This window comes from Topomyia yanbarensis, chromosome 1 (genome assembly GCF_030247195.1).
Source record: "Topomyia yanbarensis strain Yona2022 chromosome 1, ASM3024719v1, whole genome shotgun sequence".
Classification (NCBI taxonomy): domain Eukaryota; kingdom Metazoa; phylum Arthropoda; class Insecta; order Diptera; family Culicidae; genus Topomyia; species Topomyia yanbarensis.
This window is the reverse complement of record NC_080670.1, coordinates 38,847,839-38,875,819: the sequence shown is the minus strand read 5'-3', so window position 1 is coordinate 38,875,819 and position 27,981 is coordinate 38,847,839. Positions and strand designations below refer to the sequence as shown.

Below are 27,981 nucleotides of genomic sequence, written 5' to 3'. Positions count from 1 at the left end.
CCTAACACGTAACAACCACTTGATTGGGCCATCGCTCACCGTCGTTGGCGGCAGTCGACATAGATATTTTCGCGGCCATTAGAAGCGCAAATCTTCCGTACGGTGTGTTCTGTTTGATTTTGGGCTTAGACCGGGATAGATCGTTGCGCGGTTCTTTCGCCAAAGTGTCGCGTGAGTTGCTGCGTGTGTGTTTATATTTGTATCCGCTTGCTTCTATAGAAGAAGAAATCATATCCTTTCGCATGTGATTAGAGTTTGAAAGCATGTGTTCAATCTGAGTTCTATTTCAAATCACAGCTGAGGAAACAAACCTCGCCACTACGTCAGCAGACTACTCCTACATGCGTGATTATTTCGCTTTGGTTTTTGGAGCATCATTCATCAACAACCCCTCGAATTTTCCTTCATCTTCTGACGACGATACAGCGCACCGCTGCATGAAAACATGTTGGCGAAGGCAACGGGTGATGTGTGAATTTAAAAATAACCATATTCTCTCGATTCTGCAAAACTTGGACTGTGTGCCATCTTGGACATACGGAGCTAATATTCGCATTTTCCTAGGAAAAATTACAAATCTGCGGCAGCAGAACATTTTTCTCACGCTCTCCGAGTGATCGCGGCTGCGAGAGTTACAGACTGATCCACCTCCGTACATAGGCCACTGAGTCGCATTCACGCAAACAACCTGCCGAACTTGCCAGCCAGGTGGAGGTCGTGCAGGAGTTTCCACAGCTTCACCATTCGATAGTGACTAACATTTTCTCACAAAAGGAAGAGTGAAATTTGCAGTTCAGTCTGATCCGATTCTGCTACGCAACCTACTAACAGACTGATTATTTTTAACGGAATTTCAAGCGCTAATGTGATAGTGACGGATAGGGTAGAGTTTTTCGTTTTATTATTGGATTGCAAAAGGAAAACCAACGAAACGACAGTACGAAAATAAAAAGAAGAAAACGACAGAAAATTCAAAAGATTGAGTGCTGTGGCTTTTTTTTTGAACTTCTGGGTGTGTTGTGGAGAGTGAGATTTTCAGCCGAAGAATATTCAGTGCGACACGGGTACTCAATGAAAATACTGATTTTCGTTCAATTTCTTCACGACAAAACGAAATAGGAAAAATCCGACCCCAGTTCCAGCATGGCGCGGTTATCGGTGTGGGTCCTTCTGGGACTCGCCCTGTTCACCTTGTCAGTGAATGGTAGGTTTACTGCGGCAAGTTATTTTCTCTTTTTTTGCGATTTCCAATCACTGAGTACGATTCGATATAAAGTGAATGCCGAGGTGCATCAATGCTATTGCAAACGGCAATTGGGATTTTCCTTCGTTCAAGTGGAACAGATTCAACTGGATCGTCCCGATGGTGAGTTGGGCGACGTCGGTTATCACGAATAGGCAAGATGGTGATGGCAGTGAAAATATGAAAATCAAACCGCTTATATAATAAGTGTTATGCAATGGCGGATTTTTGAAACGAGATCATCAGACAGAACAAGCACGAAAAATACGTAATGTGAGAGTTTCACTAATAACTGCGAGGTAAGGTTGGTGGATTATTTTTAACCCTTACATCAAGAGCTGTCAGTGCAGTCAGTGTTAGACAGATGGGAAGGCGGCAAGATCTGATACCGTGCCGGTAACGTCAATTTTGAAATGAAAAAAGTTTTCTATTGGAGAAAAATTTAAGAGCACAGTAAAAAAAATGTTAGTTGTGTCTAAATAATAAACAAATAATTTGAATCGCCTTTAAATGAGATCGCATTTTACATACAAAATTAGTGACTATTCCGATCATTACAGCCAATCTGGTCGAAAATAGATCTAAAGGGTACAGCATTCAAAGGTTATGTAAAATTATTCAAAGGTGTGATTCAGTAGATTGAACAGGATCAATCTAGAATTTTCCAAGAGAATCTCTCTACAGATTGAAATCCTCGAAAAATTTGTACTTCACAGAGCCATGATGTGTAAACATTTAGGATCAATTTTTTTGGCGATACACTGTCGAAGTTGTTTCTAGTTTTAATATTACTTGGTTTGGTTTACTTTCTAGTTAAGTGTTTCAGATGGATTTCAATTAGGCAATCCACGAGACGTTTCTGATCAGCTGATTATTTCTTCTGACGTTACAGCGGTAGGTGCGACGTCCGACAATATCGTTGAATCGATCCAACATCAAACGAATCGGACAAACGAAACATGTTTGTCGGACGAGATTTTCTGTTCGCAGAAGTAGACTTGTTGACAAAACCCACCACAAAATTGTCAAACAAACGTCACATAGATTGCCTAATAACGAGATGCCATTTCGACCTAATATTGAATGTTTAGAAGGTTAGTCATGGCGTTAAATGATCAATTTGATCTGCTATATCTCAGCTTTTTTGCAACTTTTGCCGAGATTTGAACAGCCGAGCACTCGGCAAATTGACCCGCCGTAACTTGCGTTTACTGTAAAAGTAGTGTGGGTAGTTTAGATGATTTTAGGAAGCATCCTTAATTTTACCTAAATCCAATCTAAACATATTTAATTTTTTTTTCAGATCAAGGTAATTCTGAAAGAAACTTTTTAATCATTGGCCATTTCTTACGATTTTGATCGATAAAGTTACTTACAAGCGTACCCTTCGCGACTCATTCATAGACAGTTTCACTTAGAATTCGGACAGATTATTTTCTTAGTGGTAGCGCATCTAGTGGCCGGGTTTAGAACATTGTGACAGCGATATGCCTAAATTAAAAAAAAACACGTGATTCAGTGGAGAATGCTTCGTAATGTGCTTTCTTAAAAAAAATGTGCAAGATGGAAGACGATAACAGAAAATTAGTCCAGCACACTCACTTCGAAAACCCGACAGCTGGCCTGTCAACCTTAATGCCATTTTGTTCCAACATAAAGATATTTGCACAGCGTTCCGAGTCGCCCTGCAATTTTTGTTAACTTCAGCTTGATAATTGTCCATAATAGTTTTCGGCTAGGCGAAATTGCAGGCGGTTGGGTGGATTAATATCCCTCTGGAAGAAGTTCACTTTATTGTCACGGTACCACTGTAGCACCTGCCCAGTCACCGTGGTAAGCAGAAAGTTATCAAAAGTTGAGCAAAGCGAAATTGATTCTGGGAGAGTTTCTGCCTGCATTTTGCGCGATTTCTGCGAGAATTCTGGCAAAGAATTCGTTCAAATGCAACAACCGTTTCTGACAGTAGCGATTAAACTAGCCGATGCTGCTCACTTTCAGCCAAAATCCAGCCAGGAATGTACGGCCAGGATTTCTGACGCTACCTGCCACATCTTTGTCAGATGTTTTGCTCGATTCGTGCCAGGTTTATTTCCGAGTTATGCCAGGGTTTTGCTCGGTACCTGTCAAAATTTGCCAGAAAACGCGAGCGAAACCGAGTTCGCCCTAGTTCAACAAACTCGACAGGATGCGCGCAGAAATCTGAAAGGGCTGCCAAACCAAGCCTGACAGAGATCTAGCAAAACGGTCTCTGCCAGAAAATTTGGTGACTGGGTGCCCGATATAGTGGCTTGCCAAATTTAGCCAGAACTTCATTGGGGCTTTGTGTGCAATAGTGAAAGGTGGTGTACATTTCTCCAAACACTCTTGGCCATAGAGCTTTGTGTCCATCGTTTTTTAGGGACAAAAAGCTTGGTTTTGAGTCTGCAGCTGCAAATTCCTAGCCAGATAATCAGTTTATGGTAAAGTTATGTGCGTATGTATACAATCCATCTCCCACTGATCGGTAGTGCTTTTGTGGAAGAAACCTGTCAGTCGTTTATTTTATGATATATTTGGTATTATCCAATGTACACATGCTTAGTTCTGAAGATGACAGGCGATAGCTCTACTGTACCTCCAACGACCCATTTCAAGAATGCCTGCTCATACAGGTACAGTCTGATATCGCCTGCATATACAATAAACACCGCGCGAAAACATTCGCGTATCAATTGGATATTTGCAATGTATTCGCACTTCCAGAATTAAAAATAATATTTTTTAATCTGGCACGTATTTACAATAAGAAAAATATTTTGATAAAATATATAAACATTGAAAAAATAACATAAAACAATCTCACCAGCAACTTGCTCTAAATTAATTAGGGTGCAGGAATTCTCCATTATCTATCAGTGAAGTCGTTGCATCATCTAGTCATTTTCAGATGGCGCTACGCGAAACGAACGGGCGTATTTTTGACGGCTAGATTCACGCACGTGCATGACAAGGTTATTAGAATGTGACGATAAAATCACTTCGCAAAATCTCACCTTGCTCGTAAAATTTTAACGAATTTACACGCAACTCAACATGAGAAACGAGCAAACTATTTAGCACTGGAAATCTTTGAAAAATATTGAGTCGAACACAAAGACACGTCTGAGTGATTCAGCAGTGCTGCCATTCCTTCAATTTGCATGAAATGTTGATGTGCAGGAAAAGTATCTAGAATCCAGCAGCACCGTTATTGAAACCTTTTGTAAACATCATGAACGCTCTTGATTGATAAATCGACCAATCAGGAGCTGGTTCAATATTAAGGACTGGATTAAGTTAGTTCGCAATAGTCTTCTCTTCTTTTAGGTTTTTCTACTGCATTGCAGTGTGAACACAGATTACAGACATCCATGATCGAACAAAAATATTTAAAAAATGTGTGTAAACATTTGAATTCTTATACGATAAACACTAGCGCCGCCACACCAACCTATCCCAACTATCCGTCAAATCCATTCCGGAACGGGTTCGAAATCCTGAATGGATTCAGTATGGAATCTTGCTCAAAGAAAACAACCGATTCCGACTCTATCGGTTGTTGCATTTGAGCTGGAATTCATGCTGGAAGTCCGAACCGGTCCCGGACTAGTTTGACTGGTAGAGGAGTAACCGCTGTCAATTCTGTCGAACTCAGCCACAAAAAACCTATTTTAATCCACCTAGCGCTGCAATTGTGCCTTTCTCATTCATGAATCACGAGAATGTGTGCGTTGTTCATATTCATTAAAAACTTTTAAATGCATATACACTCAGGTTTTTTTTACGCGGGGGATACGAGCCGCGTAAATGAAAACCGCGTAAATGAAAACCGCGTAAATTTCAAAATCCGCGTAAATGAAAACCGCGTAAATTTCAAAATCCGCGTAAATGAAAACCGCGTAAATTTCAAAATCCGCGTAAATTTCAAAATCCGCGTAAATGAAAACCGCGTAAATTTCAAAATCCGCGTAAATGAAGACCACTTAAATTTAAGAATCCGCGATAAAGGGAACCTCATTGATGGATACCGCGTAAATTCCAAAATCCGCGTAAATGAAAACCGCGTAAATTTCAAAAACCGCGTAAATGAAAACCGCGTAAATTTCAAAATCCGCGTAAATGAAAACCGCGTAAATTTCAAAATCCGCGTAAATGAAAACCGCGTAAATTTCAAAATCCGCGTAAAAAAAACCGCGTAAAAAAATACCGCGCAAAAAAAAACCGCGTAAAAAAAACTTGAGTGTATTACATTTTATTATTATACATGACAACTATATACAGGAAAATAAATCATTATTCGAGTTCTAAAATTTTGAAAAAGTAAAAAACAGCCACGGTAATATTGAACTGAAAAAAGGTGCGAAATCGGCAAAGTCCCAAAAAGTCGATCTTTATAAAAAAAATTTCGAGATAACATAAAATCTCGACGTTTCATGCATTTTAAAGGTGTTTGGCATCAAAAATGCGAATTCGATTTCCGAAATTTCATGGGGTCCCCCCCTTTGAAAAAAAAATTGAGTTCCGGCTTATATGTGAATTTCATATGTGACCGGACGATTTAGTCTATATTTCCGGACCCATATAAGCGATCCGTACGAAATTTTATAGACATCTGTGGGGATATTATATCATTTGGGACAAAGTTTGTGAACATCGGCCAAACCATTCCCGGAAATGGTGAGTTCGTAAATTTTGTGAGTTCGTAAATGATGTGAGTTCGTAAATTTTGAAAGATGGCCGCTTTTCCCGGGCACTTCCGGAACCGTCTATGGTGGTCAATGTAGTCAACGAAAGTTTGGTTGGCCGTCGGTGACCTAGAACAGCAAATTTAAGTTGTTTGAGAGACATTTTAGCGAAATTTTTACCTTTTTTGTTTTCATCGGAGTATCGGTTTGAATCACAATTTGCTATGTGATCGCACGCCACAACCTGTAACTCCGGAACCGGAAGTCGGATCGGGATGAAATTAAATAGCCATTTACGGGGACGCAATACCTTTCATTTGAGGCCAAGTTTAGTCGAATCGGTCTAGCCATCTTCGAGAAACCGATGTGACTGTTATTCTGAATTTAAACACTTCCGCCGGGGCTTCCGGAACCGATGATGGTGGCCAATGTGGCCAAATAGACTTTGAATGGATGTTAGTGACCTAATACTACAAATCGAAGCAGTTGTGGTCATATTTTGGAAAAATTTTCACCTTTATACATTCATTGCAGAATTTATTAAAATCGACATTTTCTGCGTGTTCGTACTTATCACCCTGTAATTCCGGAACCGGATGTCGGATCCATTAGAAATTCAATAGCAGCCTATGGGAACGTTGCACCTTTCATTTGAGACTAAGTTTGTCAAAATCGGTTCAGCCATCTCTGAGAAAAATGAGTGACATTTTTGGTCACATACACACACACACACATACACACACATACATACACACACAGACATTTGCCGAACTCGACGAACTGAATCGAATGGTATATATCACTCGGCCCTCCGGGCCTCCGTTAAAAAGTCGGTTTCAGAGCAATTGAAATACCTTTCTATTGAGAAAGGCAAAAACATGACGACAGTAGCGCACCTGGTTTGGATATCCCAACTACCTTCGAAACCGTTAGAGATTTTACACAAGTTGAATGCTGAAGATGGACGTCTGTTCTCTGTGGTGTGACACCAATGCAACCAGAAATGAAAAACACGGCAGACTGACGCGATTAAATTCACTTTAACCCACCCCTGGAAAGTGTCAATTTCTTGAACTGTGGAGTCGGTTAGCAACCGGACTCCACCTACCACAGGCGTCGTGGATACGGCCTAGGGAGAGAAAGCGGACGCCGGAAACACGAAAAAACTAAAAATAATAACAAAGTCGAAAGCTGCAGCTTGTCTCGGGCAGAGTTATCAATGTCTCTAATCGTGAAATTTACCAGTCTGTTTCAGGTAGAGCCGTCAATAGGCAGTACCCTTAATCGAATATTGGGAAGTTAAACAAAACCCACATATATTTTGTGCTTCATTCGTCTTTTGCTAGTCGAATGAAAAGCACGTTGATGCACAATCAGACTGTTGGGGCCCATATTTTGTGGCGCATGATATTTTTCTTAATCAACCTTATTCTGCACTATGACGGATCGCTTCTTCGTACGAAAGTAATTTGCTTTCTCAATAACGCCAGCAAAATGAAACGGGCGTCAGATTCGATCGAACCACATTCGCCGTAACTGCAAACAAGGCTGAATATTTGTAGGATGCGCTATACTATGATGATCGAATTTCAATATTTAGTGTATCGTACGGAGCTTTTACTGGGTATATTACCGCCGGATTTACTACTCATAACCTCAGCAAACCTAGTAATTAAAACTGCGCTTCAGTTAGATGTTTTATCAATAGATTTTCTACATTTAGTAATCTCAGGTATTGACAATAGTATTAAATGTGTAATAATGGAATTCATGAATTCTACCAAGTTTCAAATATGTTCGAGCACTGTGGAGATTTTAAGATGATTCGATTTCGTTCTAATTTTGAACATTTTTCCAATGCTTTGTTATATTTTATGACCGACATTCAACAAAATTCTATCAGCGCAAAAATAACTGCCAGCCTAGTGTATACAACATAAGATATCACAGCTCGGTTACGTTTAAGGAGCATATTTGCAAAGGCGCCTGCAACTCACATATTTTCATGTAGCAGCTAGATTCTAAAATTAACGAACCAGAATGTTTGTCTACTTGCATACTATTGGATACCGATGCAATAATCTATGGTATAATGTATTTTTAACTTTCTTTTCTTGAATCCAAATTTTGCCAAACCATCCTCATGGCAAAAAAAAGAATGCGCCTAAATGCAATTTCAAATATTTGACCTGTTTGTAAAATGCTAAGAATTTCACTAACCATCCAACCAAAACGTAAAAATAATCATGTCAAAAAATAAACAAACTGTCTGTTTTGTTATGTTGTTATATTAATAGTGGGAGACATGTGCCAGAGTTTGTATACTATCTCAACCTTCCTTTAATTATCCATTCAGTTCCGTATTGCACAACCTGCGGATTTTTCATTTTAGAACAATAACGTATTCTATAGTCATGTGACGAAAACGGATATTAGGTTGCCTCATTCCGATCTACGCTAGTTTGCATATGAAACTTAAGAATGCAAACAGATAGCAAATCGTAAATGTACGCTATCATGCTGTGTGGGACAAAACATAGCTTCCCGGTAAAGATGGTGAACGAGCATGTAAATAGTTTATCTACGTACTAGTTTAAGATTTAGAGAAAAATAGTTGAATTTTGAAAACTGAAATGCTCATATTCATGCGCGTGAAGACACCCGCTATCGATGCCTACAAAAAGATGGATTTTTCCAAATTAAAATCTATTTAGCGAATCTCCTATTTTTCGAATGTATGAATTTCTAAACCAGAAAAGTACTGTAGTGATTCGTTTGTTGGATCACCCCCTATCGCCAACTAACGAATTTGAGCCGCTAGTTGGAACGACAAAGTGACTAGAATAGCAAAGAGACGACATTTTCCGTTTGGAATTCGAATTCAGCTACAGCTGAATTGGAATTCCAAACGGAACACTGTGCCTCTTTGTTATTCTAGTCTCTTTAGAACAACTGACATATGTAAAAAAACTAACCAAAGTGAATATAGGTAGTGTAACTGGATCTGCTCACATCTTTAACTGTAGTCAGTGTGATTGACATACAGTTGCATTTTAGTTGGACAATGGTCCAACTAGCGGTGGTACTACTAGTTTTAAACCAGCGAATCACGACTGTACTACTGCGTCCCTAACAGAAAAAGATTTGATTGAATCCTAATCTTATTTAACCAGCTGCTTTGTCGATTTGGTATTCACGAGTGAGCGTGAATTATACAAAAGGTGTGCGTGTACTCTACGACAGTGGCGTGTAATCGTATCCAACACTAATATCATGTAAATATATGTAACAAATTGAAAACCCTACACGCTCATTGATAGTAACTCAAATTTGAGTGGCTAGCCACTCAATTTCATAAAAACTGCACATGGTCAAAAACTGAGTTCGCCTCGTTTACTCAGTTTTGAGTTTTGGATGCAAATGTCAAATGTGAGTACATTTTACTCAAAAAGCAAATTTGAAAAATAATCATTCAGTATTTTTAATATGATTACAAAGAATCTCACCGATACTTCAAGTATCCTTTACCTGTTCATCCAGACGCTAGCGATGTCTGGAAATATAATCCGACGACGTTTCTTCACATCTCTTTTATACCAATCGGTACATTGTAGAACTAGCAGAAACAATAAAAACACGAATAGAAGTTAGATTAGAATAAAAACAAAACTCAGAGAAACCTACCTTTTAGTTTTCTGAATGTTCTGCTTCGACTCTACAGTTACTAGGTCCGTGGCTTGATATTTTATTAAAGTTTTAGACGATGTCGAACTCCTCGCACTTTTTCTTGAGGATAAGTAATTTTTTCACTCAAAGATTTAAAAATTGAATGGTTACTCACCAGCTGAGTTAACTCTACTCATATTAAAACTCATTTTTTGACATATTGCGTCTATGTTTCAAATTGAGTGCTCTGAACTCAAATTTTGAGTAGTTTAGAATGAGCGTGTAGGCAATTGATTCTGGTATAACCGAATGAGAACAGCTAAAATTTGTTTTATCTTTAATGTTGACATTGAAAGTAATCCTCGTGATTTTATGTCATTTTGACATTGTCAAAGCGACCCAATCGATTGGCATGACAAACATTGGCATGAGATTGTGATGTTAACCCATTATAACCCAGCTATATTAACACCTTTGGTAATTTATAAAATACTTCGTGAGCCCTCATATTATGCCGAATTAAGTTTGGGAAAAATAAAATATCCACTTTGGAACGTTTTGTTGCGAAAAAAACTAACGTATGAAATTTCATACGCTGGGCTGATAGGGTATCAAAAAATCATGAAAATTCGGCTAAAATCTTTATATTTAACATAAAATCGAATAATATCTTCAACCTTGCGAGATCATTCATTTAGCAGCTTTTTTGAATGATTTTAACACTTCTCTCCTCTCTCGAGTCGTTTCGTCTCATGATTGGTTCGTTGCATCAAACCATCTTTCCCTCAAATTTTGTAATTATTTTAAGAAAAAGAACATTTTCTTACGAGAATTTACATAAAAAATATTCTGGGTGGTATCAGGTATGATTTGCTACGTATTAAGCATTCGTTAGCCTGGAATGCACTGATTCAACGTTAAAATCAGCGAGAATGTTGTGAATCGCCTCCTGGTCCTAAAGAGGAAATTATTTCGCCTTAGGAAAAAATATATCGGTTCAGCCTAGCGTATGAAATTTCATACCTTGAACTACCAGAAGAATTTTCGCAATTGTTTCACCAATTTCTTCCATTTTTTCGCACTGAGCCACATCTTTCACACCTCTCATGACCTTTCGTTTACAATCCGAAACAAGAATTAGTAATTTAGAAGAGAAATGTGTTGTTTTTGCGTATGAAATTTCATACGCTAGGACATAATGGGTTAATAGGCTGTGAATGTGTTGCTGGTTGTTTATTTTTGGACCTTGACATCAGTTGAAATGAAGGTGCACACGCAGAAAAAATAACAAATTTAAACCAAAAGTATGTGTTACTGAATCCAATCAGTTATTGTTTATCATTTTACCCAACAAACTAACTTTGAAAATATTTTTTTATTAGAGCAACAACAAATTAATAAATTTTTGCTTTCAAGAAAAATATTTTGTTTCAATAACTTTCTTTCAAATAAAAGAATTAATAAATAACGGAACGGTATTTTTTATTGAAGCGGTGAATAAATTTTAATGAATTCAATAAATAAGTTTATTGTCTCCTTACCAATTTATTGAAATTAATCCATATTTTTATTGAACCTACAAATCTTTTTTGCTGCAGGTAGATGAAGTTGAAAAAATGTAGGTATTCACTGAAATATGAATTCCATTAAAAATTAAATTTGTAAACGCAGCTTTTCTTAAATTGTGCCTCTGTTGTTCGAAAAGGAAACATAGGGTAAAGACTTAATTTTCGCTCCATTAGGGAGGGTGCCACACTATTCTATTAATTACGCAGTCTACAATCGATGAAATGCACATAAATTGGCATCAGTATCCTTGCTTCGTTCCCAAGAACCAATTTAATACCAAAAATGTCCTGAGAATGGGGAAATAATTCTCTTTGAGCGCCACGAAAACTCGAATCGAATGCTCCTATTTTCGCACTACCATATGGGCCAATGCGTTGAACAAAGATGGCAGACGCTGCTCTAACTAACGGCTTCAAATGGGTAGGGCGGTAATAGAAATAGGGCGAAAATAGTCTCCACACCCTATGAAGCCTGCAACATTGGCATTTAAACCGTATCTTGCAACAAATATCACTTGATATTCTCACATTTTACACCGGGGTCGTAAAGAAAAGAATAGGGAGCCGGTTGTCTTCTGTTTGCCTAGACATCACCGAACGGAAAAGCGCCACCCACCGACTCTGCCGGGACTTGGTCACCACCCTCACACCACTATAGTCACCCATTTGGGCAGGTATAGCGGAGAGGCAGGAATTACCGATTGAATATTACACGACGATGCTCTTGACATAGATTTAAAACCGTCTATCGCCGTCTGCTGGTTGCTACCAGTAACGTAGGACGTTCATGGTTTAGTCTATTTTCATCTACTCAATGTAGCTGTCTGCTCCCATCCTGCTCAGACATATGAAAGAAGGATGGTGACGTTAGATTCTGGTCGTTTTCGTAACGCGATTCCTGCTTTGCTTTTTCGACCTCCGCTTGACTGAGATTAGATCAAAATGTTAAATTGTATATAAGGTAGAAGTACCCTTGTTTATCTTAGCCCTGATATTTATCTACGCGGTGGACTTTCATTTTCTAGCAATAGATATTATTTAGAATCTGTGCATGTTTCCTTATCCAACGAAAAATTGAAGAGGGTAGTCGAATATCACCCGAAAATGGTGGAATATTCCTTAAACCAAACATTATCCCATTAAGTTTGAGCGTTCCCTTGTTTTCCGGGTGAGAAACAAGAGGTGGTGGTCCAATAAGCGAATCAAGACTGTACCTACGGGTATGTAATAATGTAATTTAAGCGAGTATAGATTGTGGTACTAAAACTGGATTCGGACGGCACTGCGCACTTAACATTTTTAAGAATTCCAATAAATTCTCCTCGCAGACTGGTTAGTTCAATCGCGCTTTGAATGTGTGGAGTTAGAGGTTAGTGGAAAGTGTGCAATATTTATGTGAGCCCAGCTCTGCTATGCTATGTTTTACGCATTGGCTCAAAATGGATGCACAAAATATAATATTTTTTAAGACATCTTTATTACCATTTTTACCTTAGGAATGAAAAAAATGGTATTGACGAGAATTTAAGTACCATTTGATTGCAGGTCGAGTAATCAATAAAATATTTTGGATGATAAAAGGATCATCCACCCCAGCTATTTTTCACGAACGAAAACGAAAATTGCCATCGTAACACGGATGAGCGCATTCGTCACCAAATAGCTAGGAATGTGAGATGTTATTCTTTTTCAATTCTTTGGGAGAAAAAAGTAACACAATCGATGCGAACATTAATTTCATTTGGCCAAGGGGGCCGTTCATAAACCCCGCAGACCTGGTATAGGCAACCATTTCAAAAACAGCCTACGTTCATCTGATCTAATTATTCCTAGCGTTTACGCAGTTTTAAACGGATTGTTTTCCTTTCCGGTGCTCCTAATCAGCAAAAACAAGTCGCTGAAGTTTTTTTTCAGAATTGTTTGTGGTACAGGGGACTTTTAAACTCTTTTTAACTGCTAAAAACAGATTTTTTTCGATTATAGAGGTTGAGCCTTAAAGCCATTCTCATCCTTTTCGGATTATAAAAGTTTCTTCCAATGAATAGTTATAAAGATGTCATCTGAGTCCAATACTGCTCGAAATGGTTGTTGTTGTTGTAATCCTTTAGTTTCGCTTATTTGGTACAATGTGTCAGGTTGGCCGAACCGCTGGTGTTTCATATAATCACAATGTAAATAAATAGATTAACAAATCGAACATTAGTGGACTTTTGTCTGTTCTAATACGGACGGTTTGTTGCTTTAATTGAAGATTTTCGTTCTCTGTGGAGAACCACTTGCTGCGTTGTACAGATGAGCCACTCAGCTGAAATACAGACCAAAATTCTCTTTTCCAATAAAGAAGTATCTCATATCGGTTACTATTGTGTAAGAATATTTGAAAAAAAAAAACTATTTTCGAACCTCAAAAAACAAGGGGTCCCAGATGACGCCGTTCAGATAAAATTCCTATCATCGCCAAAGCCATGCGAAAAAGTAGGTTAAAGCAGCACCTGCCATCTTTGTGTAACGCATTTGCTGAAATGATAAGACGAAAATAGGGGCCCTCGACTAGAGTTTTCGTTTCACTCAAACACGTGTATTTCACAATTTTCAGGTTATATTTATCATTTGTCGCTCTGTCGAAGATTTCACGAACCCTGGCGCAATGATATCCATCCGCGACCAAAATATCAAAAAGTACCAAAGAAGTACCTGCACATGAAGACGAAATCAATGGCGTTGTTTCTGATTTGAGTTTCATTTGCGCGGATCTTCCGAATCACGTAGTTGACTTCAACAAGTGATGATATTGGACTGCAAACAATTGCATCCAGCATATGTTGGAAATTTGAGTTCAAATAAAGAGACATCGGGACATCGAAAACCTTGCGTTTTTCAGCAGGGAGAAACGACTCTATGGTGTGAACTATGAAAATTCGGTGACATCGTGGATCGGATATTTACAACTTTAACCCTTCGGTATTCACGCCAAGTTTTGTAACACAGACACTCACGCGTTGTATTTTGTACAACAACGACAGTTTTATGACTTCTGTTCGGAATACTTCGGGGTACATATAGCATTTAGGACACTGTTCCCTTCTACAAATTTGGGTAGTAGATTATGACCTTCTGGATGGATGAATGAATATGTCGGAATTCTGCCGTTATTAAATAAGGCTAAACGGAGGTTTAAAATTTCTGATCCTCCTATAAGATTCTTGGCAGTTTTTCTCCATGTTGTAAAAATATTCTTAATGCAGCCGACAGCGAAATGACCCCTCTTTACAGTGGTGGTCATTCGCTGGTCACGAATTTGATTACAGTTCTACAGTAAAACTGCAGTATTATTCCGAACATCGATTCGTTTAAAATTTAATAAACAATTCGGAATGGTATGCATTGGCAGATACATCGATGAGCAGCAATAGAGAAATACATTGACTGAGTAATCAGTGCAATAAGGCGGTACTCTCCCTAATATGATCAAACTATTATTTTATATATGGGTTATTGAGAATCTGAACGCGCGACGTTATTAAAAAAAAAACGTGTTTAATCCACCTAACAGTGTGATGAGACATTTCTTATAACTCTTATCACTCTCTTCGGATATTATATCGTTTGAGAACATTTAGAACTTGATACTTCGCGGTGTTTTTGATAACATATACTACATGGGATAGTGGCAGGACTCAGAAAATCGCTCAAATCAGCATAGGACAACATCAGTGCTAGAAATCTCAAACCAAATCAATGGGAAAGCGAAAAAATGGCCCATAAAATAGACATACCAACGAATTACGAATTATTGTTAATAAAATATGTATATTGTGGTGGGAAAACTGAATTTTCCTAAAGGGGTTATATATTGTACTGAGCCAAAAAAATCTAATTTTTTTTTTTGAATCGATTTGAAGTTTATACTTTACTCAAATTTCCAACGTGACTGAGAACTAAGAAATCAACGCTTTTTTTTGAAAAGGGTGATACTAGCAGTGATACCATTCAAAGAAAATCAACAGTGAATATTTCCAGACTTGGTTTTATTTCCTATTTAAGAACTATTGTGTTTTTTTACATCCTAGATTCCATGATTCAGTGATCGAAACCCAAAACTTCATAAAGTATTTGAAATTATTAAATTAAAATTTGTTTTTGCTATTGAAATTGACAAAATGATAGTATCGCCCCTTTGGCGATTGTTTACTTTTTCGGTCCCACCTATCAGCATTGAAGTATCGCCCTTACGTTTTTTTACAATAACTACCGTTCTTCACCACCGATTTCGTCCGTGTTTTTTCAATAGCGACATTGTTACTATTTACAGCTGGTATCAGCTTGATAATCCTAAAAAACATACGAAAATAACAGTTTCGCCTCTAAACGGCTAGCAAAAAAAGTATCGCCCTGTTTGTTTGCATGGAGCGTCGAGGGCGAAACTTTAAATAAACAAACAAAATACAGTTTCGCCCGTTGTATTTTTTGCTGTAGTTTAAGAAAGCAATATCGTAGAATCAAAATTTTTAGGTTAATTTGTTGCGTTTCAAAGCCCGCAGTTGCATATATGAAAAAAGTCCTATGTTTACATTTGTAAGTATCGCCCTTTTCACAAAAAAGTGTTGAAATGAAATCGCAGCTCCTGATATCACGCTATCTCTGAAGTGCATGCGTGCATAGTTCCAAATTTTACTTCGACGTCGACTTTTTCTAAAGGTGACTTCCCAGTAGTATCCTTGATTTGAATTATTATCGCTAATCCTAATGCCAAAGAACAAATAAAAACCTCACGAAAACGAACCGTTTGGAAAAATCATCATCATTACTGGAATTTTCATTTTCACGAAACTTTTCGATAACCTTCCGTCACTTGCGTTAATGCACTGGGTGCACAGTGCTCTGAAAATCTAGCGAAATCGTCTTAGGGCACCAGCGGGTCTGTAAAGAATACTAAAAAATTTTTTCTATTCCATAATTTTCAGTTCAGCAATTCGAGAGATCGCACTCACCGCAAGCCATGAAAAATAGACTACGTTGTGAAGCGATGGTCACTATTTATTAAAATATCACGGTTAAATAAAAAATTAAACTATTAAAAAATTCAAATAGTTTATAATTTTCACAAACTTATTAGGAAAAATTGTTTAATAAGCTTTCGTAATATTGTGTAGGAAAAAAGCTGAAAATTTCAGTATTTTCTCTATCTGCAACATATAAACCCTTAAGTATACCAATTAATTGGTATACGAATTGGAATAGGTTCGCCAAATTTTGGAAGAAGTCTATAAACTACTTGAAAATTGTTGTTGTTCGATGCAATAAAAAAATCTCCAAAAATGAAATGTACGTATTAATGTGAAACACAGTGAATAATACATACCATAAAGACCCATTTTTATCAGTCTCATGGTGTATTTTAGGCTGACAAAATGGGGACATTGACTAAATCGGGCAATTTTTTTTTCTTTATAATAAACTGAAGCTGTTAAAATATTCTTCTCGTTTCTTGATGTAGTCGGATAACTATTTCTGATTATGATGAACTTTTTATTTTCGCATATCTTCATGATAAGGAAAACATGCTCAAGAAAGGATTTACTCGAATTCAGTCTTGTTCGTCTGCTATAGCCCATCAAACATATGTTCATATTTAGCTGCTAAAATCGGGGTTTCAATGTGTTATAATAGATATTCAGCATTCGAAGAAGTTTCTTTTGAACGAGTGTAGAACGACTTTGTTTCTACTTACTTGAAATCAGCGGCGTAACCAGAAATTCGGTTTGGTGAAAATCGATCTTACTGTCCAAACGGCATAATTCCGAAACTGTGATTTTTGAAGTTTTAAAATTATGCAGAATTAATTTTTCAGAAAATAGTAACAGAGTTCATGAATAAAATTCACCATAAATACTTCTTGGACGATATACCGTCAAAATTATTTTATCAAATGATGCGCTGTTTAACGTTTGTAAAACTCATAGAAGATACTAAACCTCCGAAATTGGCGGTTTCAAAATGATGTTATCTTGACCTTAAATTACTGTTTTTGAACATTTGACCTATACATATAATTGGTCATACAACAAAAATCAAATGCTCATCAAAATCGATCAGAACCTGCTAGAGTCGAATGGAAATCGTCATTTTTCATGAATTTCTCGCTACATTCGGAAAGTGTTATCCTCGTTATTAATCATATTACGTTTTCGTCTCAAATCGACGCATTCCCAAAATATAAACCTGTTTTAATCCACCTAGTGGTGCAATTGTGCTTGTCTCATTTGTCCAGACTACGATTCCATGGCTGGTTATGTTCAATACAATGGTGGAAATTAATATTACATGTTCAGTACGATATGCACATACGTACAATGGATCGACAGCCACGATCTTGAGATACTATGTGATACTGAAACATCGCTTGAAACCAGTGGCGGATCATGGAGAAAGATCCGGGAGGTCCAGGTCCTGCCGAAAATTTTCAATTTGTTAAGAAATTTTAAACTAGTTTTAATTTTAAAGTAGCAACCCCTCACTGCATACTCCCTCCGGGCCGGTATGATTGACGGTTTTTGGAGTGATTGCATAACCTTTCTGTATGAGAAAGGCAAAAATGTACCAAAGTCCAAAGAAGTCAATTTTTGTCAAACATCTCAATGTTTCATGCATATTAAAGTCATTTGGCATCAAAAATACAAATTTGATTTTGAATTTTTTTCATTTCAGTTTATATGGGAATTCGCTGTGTGATTGCACTCTTCAACTCGTAACTCCGGAACCGGAAGTCCAATCAATAAAAAATTCAATTGCAGCCGATGGGAAGGTTGTACCTTTCATTTGAGACCAACGTTGTGCAAATCGATCCAGCCATCTCTGATTAACAGAGGTCATATTTTTTTCCACATACACACATACATACACATACATACATACAGACATTTTCCGATCTCAAAGAACTGAGTCGATTGGCATATGATACTCGGCCCTCCCGGTCGGGATTAGATTGACGAATTTTAGAGTGAATGAGAAAGGCGAAAACATTTTAAGCAAACGTTGAAAGTTATGCATTTTTTTGGTGAGCAGTTCTATGTTTCATAGACATTAAATCAATTTTAACTTCGCTTCCTATTAAATAAAGACCCTTATTACAGTACATTTCTACAAAAACAAGCTCAATTTGAAAATAAATCTGAGGACTATGATTGATTACAGAACGCTGGAATTTTCTATTGGAATGTTTTCAGGCAGGAATTTGATATTGATGCTATTAGACAACTGTGAAATCAAGACCAATAGATCAGTTACATATCAAGACCCCATTCTGACAATTTATCAAAAGTCCTCATGATGTTCACAATAACAGGTTATCAATCTACGGATCAGATAATTGTTATTGTAATATTGAATTAAATCAGTCAGCATCAATAAATTTTCAACTCCAATCCAATATTTTTTTTTTGGGTGTGGTGGGGGGGAGGGTTGTATGGTGTACCCCAAAACCTTCTCTTGCCTACGCCGTTGCTTGGAGTTATTTATTTCGCTTATCATTTTCCGATATGTTTCAGATCGATCCGATGGTTATAAGTTAGAAATATTGCAGTCAGAAGGTTCGTACAAATGACCATTTTAGTACTGATAAGTTATCAAATTCCTTCCAGACAACTTGGAAGTGTTCGGTGATTATTTCTAGCGGTTTTAGATAGTAAAATGAAATACAAAATTCGTTTTATCGAAATAATGTTTAGCTTATTTCAATGGATTATTACTATATTGAACAATAAATAGGCGACAAAGAGTAATCCACAAACAACAAGCCATAACTTTTAAAGTATTCAAGATAGATATTTGAAGTCTTCAGTAAAGTTATTCGCAAAAGTAAGAGCTACAAATTTGCTGAAGACATCATTTCGATATAATCACTTTCAAGAAAATTTGTGAAAATATCTCACTCATAGGGGGATTAATCAGCAAAAGCACAATACCAAATGAAAGGGCATATTGCCTTCAATCAATTCTCCGAATATACTATTGACCAAAAATAAGCCGTTTTGGCGTTAATAATAGATTACATGTTTTTGGTCATATTTCTGGCAATGGGAAATGATAAAAATCTTTCGTCCCCATTTAATGTTAAATATCTCTTTTGATAATAGTCCGATTTCAACAATCTATAGCTTGTTCGAAAGGTATTCGTTAAAGCTGTCTAAAACATATAAATTGTTAATCTATATTGTTCAATTTCGGCAGATAATTTAAAAAAACTGCAAAAAACGCCATTTTTACGCATTCAAACATTCATATCTTGGAAACTAAACATCAGAATCAAAAACAAATTAATAGCCTTCATACTGTTTTTTAGTTCTTTCATTTAAAATTGGTTTGGATAAGATCGGCTCAGCCATTGCTGAGAAACACGAATGAGAATTTGTCCGTTACATACACACACACAGACACACACACAGACATTGTCCCAAATCGTTGAGCTGAGTCGATTGGTATATAAGACTCGGCCCTCCGGGCCTCGGAAAAAATCTTGAAAGTTTGAGGGAATTCTATACATTTCTTTTATAAGAAATGTAAAAAGATGGAATCTTCTTTTTATTTCAGTATCAATACTCCCCCCGAGTTACTGCCTAAATCCACTATATTTGATTACATTGCTCGTTTGGAACCGTTGTTTTGGGTTCGATTGGAACTTTTGACCTGAGTGCATATAAGGAGAGTGACGACACTGTCAAAATTGGAACAATTATTACTTGTCAGTGTCATTCCAAACGAGTCAAATTAATGTATTTTGACAGGTCGTTTGTTCGTTTGGAATATCACTCACGGATAATCATGACAGTTGTCTTCACTCTCCTTACATACACTCTGCTTTTGGCTTCAGTTTTCGCGCATCTCAATACAATCATCTCTGGAAAAAATGAGTTTTTAGCGGCAGTGCTGCCAACTGTGCGATTTTTCTAGTAAAAAAAACTAAAGTTCATGTTTCTCGCAATACATATACTTTAATTTTGAAAATTTCAATTCCATCGTGTTCCTCAGATGTTTTCACATAAAAAGCACTAATAATCTCAATATAGTTTGCGCTTATCCTAAGATATACCGTTTCGAAACGAAAACATCCCAATTTCTCATAAAAAATCGCAAGCACACAACGACAAAAATCCAACTTTTATATATTGTACATATATATTTATATATAGGCCCTAGATGAACAATTCCTCCATAATTGGTTCAAATCCACAAAATACATTAATGCTTTGTGTGAAAAGGGCGATTTTTAAATGTAAACAAATGGCATTTTCTATACATGCGAATAAAGGCTTTGAAACGCAACAAATTGACCTAAAAATTTGGATTCTACGACATTGCTTTCTTAAACTACAAAAAACCTGCATCTGGCAAAACTGTATTTTTGTTTATTTAAAGTTTCGCCCTCCACGCTCCATGCAAAGCACCAGGGCGATACTTTTTTTGTTACCAGTTTAGGGGCGAAATTGTCTTTTTCATATTGTTTGACGATTATCAAGCTAATACCAGCTGTAAATAGTAAGAATGATCGCTATTGAAAAAAACTCGGACGAAATCGATGGCGTAAAAAAAACGTAAGGGCGATACTTCAATGGTGATACGTGAGACCGAAAAAGTAAACAATCACCGAAAAGGCGATACTATCATTTAGTCGATTTATATAGTAAAAACAAAATGCAATTCAATAATTTTGAATACTTTATGCAGTTTTGAGTTTCGATCACTGATACATGCAATCTATGATGCAAAAAACGCAATCGGTTTTAAATACACAGTAAAACCAAATCTGAGAATGTTCACTATTGATTTTATTTGAATGGTGTCACTGCTAGTATCGTCCTTTTCCAGAAAAAGCGTTCATTTATAAAATAATATGTTATATTACCCTACATCGTCGGGAAGTATTATACAGTTCTTTTTAAGAGACACAATTCTTTGCCTCATCTTTTTGCGATCTCACAAAGAAAATATTCCCGAGGAATCCCATCACGTTTTTGGTCAAGTACAAGCTAAATTAGGTAATACCTGTACTGACATTCTATGCACAATTGTCCCATGGGATAATTATGCATATAAATATTACTATTTTTCGCTGATATCTTATATTGAATATACGATTTTATTGGAAATCGGCAGGCCGGCAGTTGAAATCTCCTCGGCAGAAGGCGTTTTGCATCGCCACTTCTGACATTACAAAACATTCGAATTTTTTAGGGAATATCCTGGTTTTGATTCATTCAAAGTCGTCGAATCCAGTTAATCAGCGTTATGAGATGCATATCGTTCACGATCTATAGCCAAACGGACCGTCTGTGTATCGTTTCAATGCCTAGAATCATGCACATTGTAGATACAAACATTTCCGTTCCCTGTAAATACATAAAAACAAAGTCAAACCAAAATAAACACATTGTTTACTTAATTTAAAACAGATTAAATTTACTTCCTCTCGGCTCGGGGGGGAAGTGAACCGCGCAGTGTATGTTTCTACACCACCGGCAACCGATATCCATCCGAAATGTGACGTCATGGCTCGATGACGCACCAGCTGTGGATTACTATCGCTTTGCACTTTTACTGACCCTCGTGGGAGGCCGCCCAGCTCTGGCAAGATGCCATGCGGCGCGCAAATTACGCACCGAACCTAGCCGGTGACATCTATAAATAGTCTGACCAGCAAGGTTGCAACTACCGAATCGCACTCATTGATTTCAGCTTGGATACCGATAGCAATGTCAGCTCGCTCATACTTATTTTACATGTTTCTTTAACAGATCTTCGAGTTAAGGCAGACGCCCCCACAGAGTACGAATGTCGGCCGTACATAGAAAAGGCCTTACAGGATTTGAAAGGAGAAAGTGGTGAGATCGTTTTACTTCAACTAATGTCGCACTCTTTTTTAACCATTTCTATCTAGCAGAGGCAACTGCCAGTCAAGAAGAACCAGAAACTGTAACCGAAGAAGAACCAAGCAGTACAGAATCACCGATAGACGTCACTAGCCAGGAAGAAGAGGAAAACACTGCCGCCGAGGAGACCAGTATTGAAGAAGACGTTCCAGAATCGCCAGAACAGTTAACACCTTCGGAAGAAGTACAAGAAGCACTGTTCGACGATGATCAGCCTGAGGATACTAGCCAGGCAAACGAAGAGGAAGAACAGGAGGAAGAAATCGATGAAGTCACAGCTTCAGAAGAGGATATTCAACAAGATGAACCAATTACTGATAGCGCTCAGGATGCTGAAGAAGAAGAGCCTGAAGAGGAGGAGAATGTAGAAGAGGAAACTACCGATGCAGATGCCGAGGTAACAAGCGAATATCACCGGCAATGGAAGCAAAACGTTTTACCGCTGCTCGTCAAACTATCGAAGACCTTGCGTTTCCGTGATCGTTTGCCTAGCATCTATCGCTACCGTTTCCATTACTATTCCGATTTATTCATTCATTTGTGCTCGTATCTGCCTCCAATGCTAATCACGTTTACAGTCATTATGTTTCCAGGTTGCGTTCTATCGCAGTATAAAACAGAAACAAAGCTCATTCGCTTGCTTTCGCCCATACTTTCATCATCTCTTTACCTTCCAACTCCCCGCCAAAAACCGAGTTGTATCATCCAATCATGAACCATGTCCGCGTGAGCTCAAGGCCTACTCGACTGATTGTGATTGTGTGACGGTGAAACTGTTGTGCTACTCTGTGGGTTATAGGATCCGCGTGCAACTGATTGAACTTTCTCCATAACCTGCCACTCAGGAAGAAGATGAAGAAGAGCAGGAGGAGGAGGAGGAGGTTTCTGCCGAGGCTGACACTGCCGATGAAAGGACAGCCGACAGCCAAGAGGTTACGGCTGATGACGAGGATAACGAAGATGAAGATCAGGTAACTGAAAGTCAAGAAGCCGATGACGAAGGAGATGACGAAGAAGAGCAACCAACGGAGAGTCAAGAAGAAGATGCCGATACCGAGGATGATGAGGATGATGAAGCACAAGCAGCGACAGAAGATATGAATGATGATGAGGATCAAGCTACCGAAAGTGAAGAAGCTCAAACGGCTGACGAAGACGAAGAGCAGGATGGTGAACACGAGGACGACGAACAGGTTGGTAGTGAGGAGGCTGCTGATGGTAACGACGAAGAAGACGATGGTTATGAAGAAGAAAAAATAGATGAAGTGAGCACCGAGCAAGATAATGAAGGTGATAACGGTGATGACGACGCACTGACTGATGACGAGGAAGTTGACCAGGTAGGCAGTGCAAAAAACCTAGCTCAGTTATAGAGTTGTTATTCGAAGCTTAACTAAACTAGGTTTTATGTATGATTCGTCATGACGTGTTTCTAGGAAGATGAAGAAGATGAGACTGACTTTGAAGAAACAACTAGTCAGGAAGTAGTAGAAGAGGAAACAGAACAGGATGATGACGATACTCAGAGTATTGAGGAGGTAGCGTATGCTGTTTTTAATTCGACAACTGAACCGTTTGCAAAGATGGTAACGTTGTGGATGATTTCAGCATAGCGATTATTTTTTATGTTGTGTAGGAAAACGGTGATGATGTGGAGGAACCCTCAATGGACAGCCAAGAAGCAGTAGATGCTGATGGGGATGACAGCAACGACGACCTTGACGATGACGACAACGACGTTGATGGCGATGAGGAAGAGGTATAGAACCGAACCCCATTCCCGACTATTAATTAAGAGAAGAAAAATGACAGATTACGCCGGTTGTTTTGGCGGGGAAAGGAATCAAAATCATTTATGATAAAATCACTAGGACGAGTTCCTAGGTATCTTGTTATGATTAACTTGCACTGCACATATATTTTTATAGGAAGACGAGCAAGTGGAAGCTGCTGACGACGAACAACCATCTGCAGAAGAAGTCGCCGATATTGAGGCCAGCCCTGAGATTGAGGAAACTACCGAGAACAGCCAGGAAGAAGACGCAGAATCGATTAAAGCTAGCGAGGAAGTAGAGGAAGAAGTCAGTGCAGAAGTCGTCGAAGAAGAATCAGAGGAATCCGTCGTGAAAGTTTCCGAAGAAGCCGTAGTTGAAGAGACTGTGTCTGCCGAAGAAGAACAGCATGCGGAAGAGAGCACTGAAGAAGCAGAAGTTGTCGTGGAAAATGTTGAAATCCCCGTGGAGAGTGCAGAAAACGTTGATACCACTGGTGGTGAGGAAGCTAGCGAAGAAGCTATAGTAAAGGTAGAAGTACAATCCGAGGAAGCCGTACCAGTTTCGGAAGAAGTAGAGCAGGAAGTCACCGCCTCAGAGGAAAGTGCTGATAAATCCGAACCACTTCCGGAGGAAGATCTGCTACTGGTAATGAAAATCATTCTATATCTTTTTCATAAGCACGCTCTTTTCAATAATGTCGAATAACCGTCTCAATTACTTCCCCTTGTTATATCAATATCTACTTGTATTCTTCGTGTCTCACTAGGAGTACGAAATCCCGTCGAACCTTAGAGATACTTCGCACATTTACGAGCTGCTTAACATCAACGAAGAAGCGGCAGAAAAAGAAAACGCTCTTAACAAAGTCGCCGACGTTATCCTACGCGACCTGAAGAAAATCTACGATACCGCCATCAAGCCCCTGGAAACTCTGTACAAGTACCGCGATCTTAGCAATCGTCACTTCGGAGATCCGGAAATTTTCTCCAAACCGCTGATTCTGTTCATGGGTCCCTGGAGCGGGGGCAAATCGACGATACTCAACTACCTCACCCAGAACGAGTACACCCCAAATTCTGTGCGGACTGGTCAGTAACAACGTTTTTAATGGTCGATACAATATCCAATAACGCAAGTTTTGTTTTTTTGTTTACAGGAGCCGAGCCATCTCCTGCCTACTTCAATATTCTCATGCACGGAGATGAGCCGGAAGTGTTGGATGGTACCCAACTAGCGGCTGATTGGACCTTCTCGGGACTCCAGAAGTTCGGTCAAGGGCTGCTCGATCGCCTCCGTGGGCAGAAACTGCCGAACAAACTTCTTGAGCGGGTGAGTGTGGGGGTAAACTGGCCGCATCTCGTGGTGACGGCTCTTTGGTATTCAGTAGTCATGCTGGACATAGTGTTTTGTCAACCAGATTTGGGTTCTGATTTCCGGTTTGAATTGAATGTGATGGTAAAGGATTATTCTCGCCAGAAGCTTCCTTAGGCTTAGTTGCCGAAGGAAGCTTCTGGTGACAATCATTTATGCAATTTTGATTGAACAAAAATGAATTGTTGACATTCGCGTAACTGTGGAATGTTACGTCAAAGAAAAATTACGCGTTGTATGTTCATGATATAAATAAATAATGTGAGAATAGAGTCACACCAAATTTCAAACAAACCTGTATATTAGCACATGTTCATATAAACACCGATCTTGGCTGAATGGTGCTATTATACTCAACCCAAATCCAAATCAGTAGACACATTACATGATGCTTATGCCGAAAATGTTAAGTTAGGATTCATCCAACCGTCCAATGTAATAACGTGACAGAAGCAGCTGTTTTTGTTGCGTATTGAAAAGGTAAGATCTGACATTTGTACCGCCACCGAGGCGGACGCAGAGAACAGCATCATCATGTTCCCAAAATAGATGTCCGCGGGAAGGTCTATTTTCGTATTTCGGTGTGCGCTGTTTTGAGGAGATAATGAATTTTACATACTTAACCTTAACGACATCGACAGTGTGCCCGCAGACTGTGGGGGTACCTCTTGGCACACCTCAGGTTTTGAGTTTATATACTAACGAAATACTATATAGTGCTTTATGGGAGAACACTTGTGCTGTCGTTTCAGATAACAACTTTTATATTTATGCTAAAAGTACCGTACTAATTTTTGCTACCCTTGTCCCGTAGGTCAACATTGTCGAGATTCCTGGTATCCTCGAGGTCCGCAAGCAGGTTTCTCAATACTTCCCATTTAACGATGCCTGCCAGTGGTTCATCGATCGAGCCGACATCATCTTTCTGGTGTATGATCCCTCCAAGCTCGACGTAGGCCCAGAAACTGAAGCCATTCTGGACCAGTTGAAGGGAAGGGAATACCAGGTGGGAAACTTGTTTTGCAGCGCATTACCGTCGTACTAACTTAGCTTTTTTCCCCAGACACGAATTCTTCTCAACAAAGCTGACCAGGTAAAACCGGAAGAACTGCTTAGGGTTCAGGGGGCCCTTATTTGGAACATTTCGCCACTGATGTCATCGGCTCAGCCTCCGGTCATGTACACGGTGTCTCTCTGGTCTAACCCCTTCGAAACAGGAGCACCTATTCGGCTTCTGCAAGCGCAGGAGCGATTCCTACTGCTCGATCTGGGGCAGGCAATCGAAAAAAGAATTGAAAACAAAATTGCCAGCGCACGTCGTTTCGCTGTATGTTGTCACTTTCAACCTGATATATTTCAGACTAATTCTCCTTTTTCTATAGGTACGTGTCCGCAACCACGCTAAAATGGTAGATTGTTACCTAACGACCTATTACAACCACAAGACTCTGTTCGCGAACAAGAAATACATCTCGGAACAAATCATCGGCAATCCGCAGCAGTATCACATCTACGAGGGTCTATCCACGCTGACAAACATCTCCCGGTATGATCTACCTGATCCGGAGGTGTACCGTGACTTCTTCCACCTGAACCCGCTCTACGAGTTCAAGAAACTATCGGAGACGTGCACCTACTTCCGCGGTTGTCCCATAAACAAGCTAGATATAGCGATCGCTTACGATCTGCCCGAACTGGTCGGAAAGTACAAGAAGTTGTCCGAGGCGGCCTTGGAGAAGCTTAACGTTCCCTCACCCACTACTGATTTCGTACGAGGCAAATCAAGCAGTTGAGTGCAATACAAAATACGCGGGCGGTGCGATCTCACTCCAAACGCCCTTCCCAGTTATTTTCTGTCTCACTCTGTTTCTTTAGCGTAATCGTTGATTTTTTGTTTTGCCGCAACTACTTGTTTTGCTATAATGCAACCGTAATTTTAGATGTAGTTTGCATTAAACACAGATATACAAACACTTGCAAATTGTTAATAAAACTGAGCGTACGATTGAACTCTATAAATTGAAACCTGTCATTTAAATCATTGCATTAGACAAGCTCTAAACTATAATTTGTGTCGTTTATAACCGAGTAGATTTTCATTTTTCTTTTGAAAATAGCCAAGAAATGTCCGCATCTGCGAATAAATGTTCAGCACTGTGTACCGATGAAACAGCCAATACATTTGCCAAATTTTGTGTTTCAAAGAAGGCCGAAGTGATTCAAACTTTTTAAAATACTGTGTAGAGGAAGCGAAATAGCCTTAAAGTACACGAATAATGAGAGATTGTGATGTAAAACGGATTTTGAAATTGGCGCTTGTGAAAAAACATTCAACACTCTAAATGTTTTCATTTTTTTGTTAAACAGAAGATCCGCAGATGGAACATGTCAGCATTTAGGTGCAGCTTTTGATAGAGCTACTGTACTGTCAGAAAACACAGGTGATTTCAACGAAATCGAAACATCGTTGAATTCTTTTTTATGCGTGTCTGTTTAAAAACCCAGATGGAATCGAGTGTGCATGGGCCCTCGACAGTAGATCGATTGCATTGTTCGAATCCAACAACTGAACAAAGGTCATGTTTCAATAATCAGAAATAGGCAAATAAACAAATTTCAAACAATAGACTCGTATTTTCATAATTGTTACAAAGAACTCCGAAAACCCTAAGTATTACAGTAAATCGTTTGCATTGAACCCCCAGATTTCTGGCTGACTCCAGTGAGTCT

General features: G+C 38.6%; 1 protein-coding gene across 6 annotated transcripts; it reads left to right on the top strand.

Annotated features, from left to right (window-relative positions):
* Positions 1-48: 48 nt before the first annotated feature.
* Positions 49-27,877, top strand: LOC131677395 (probable serine/threonine-protein kinase kinX). 6 transcript variants are annotated; one of them, XM_058957191.1, is made up of 13 exons: positions 49-171; positions 1,120-1,204; positions 21,971-22,057; positions 22,114-22,502; positions 22,951-23,445; positions 23,542-23,643; positions 23,742-23,864; positions 24,034-24,525; positions 24,647-24,968; positions 25,037-25,209; positions 26,066-26,257; positions 26,315-26,578; positions 26,634-27,877. In XM_058957191.1, the coding sequence occupies exons 2-13, from the start codon at positions 1,144-1,146 to the stop codon at positions 27,042-27,044; spliced, it is 3,111 nt and encodes a 1,036-aa protein (XP_058813174.1). In that variant the 5' UTR covers positions 49-171; positions 1,120-1,143; the 3' UTR covers positions 27,045-27,877. The 6 variants fall into 6 exon arrangements, with proteins under 6 accessions (XP_058813174.1, XP_058813175.1, XP_058813173.1 ...); XM_058957192.1 differs by lacking the exon at positions 49-171 and having other exon boundaries at positions 209-1,204; positions 22,117-22,502; XM_058957190.1 differs by lacking the exon at positions 49-171 and having other exon boundaries at positions 209-1,204.
* Positions 27,878-27,981: the final 104 nt, after the last annotated feature.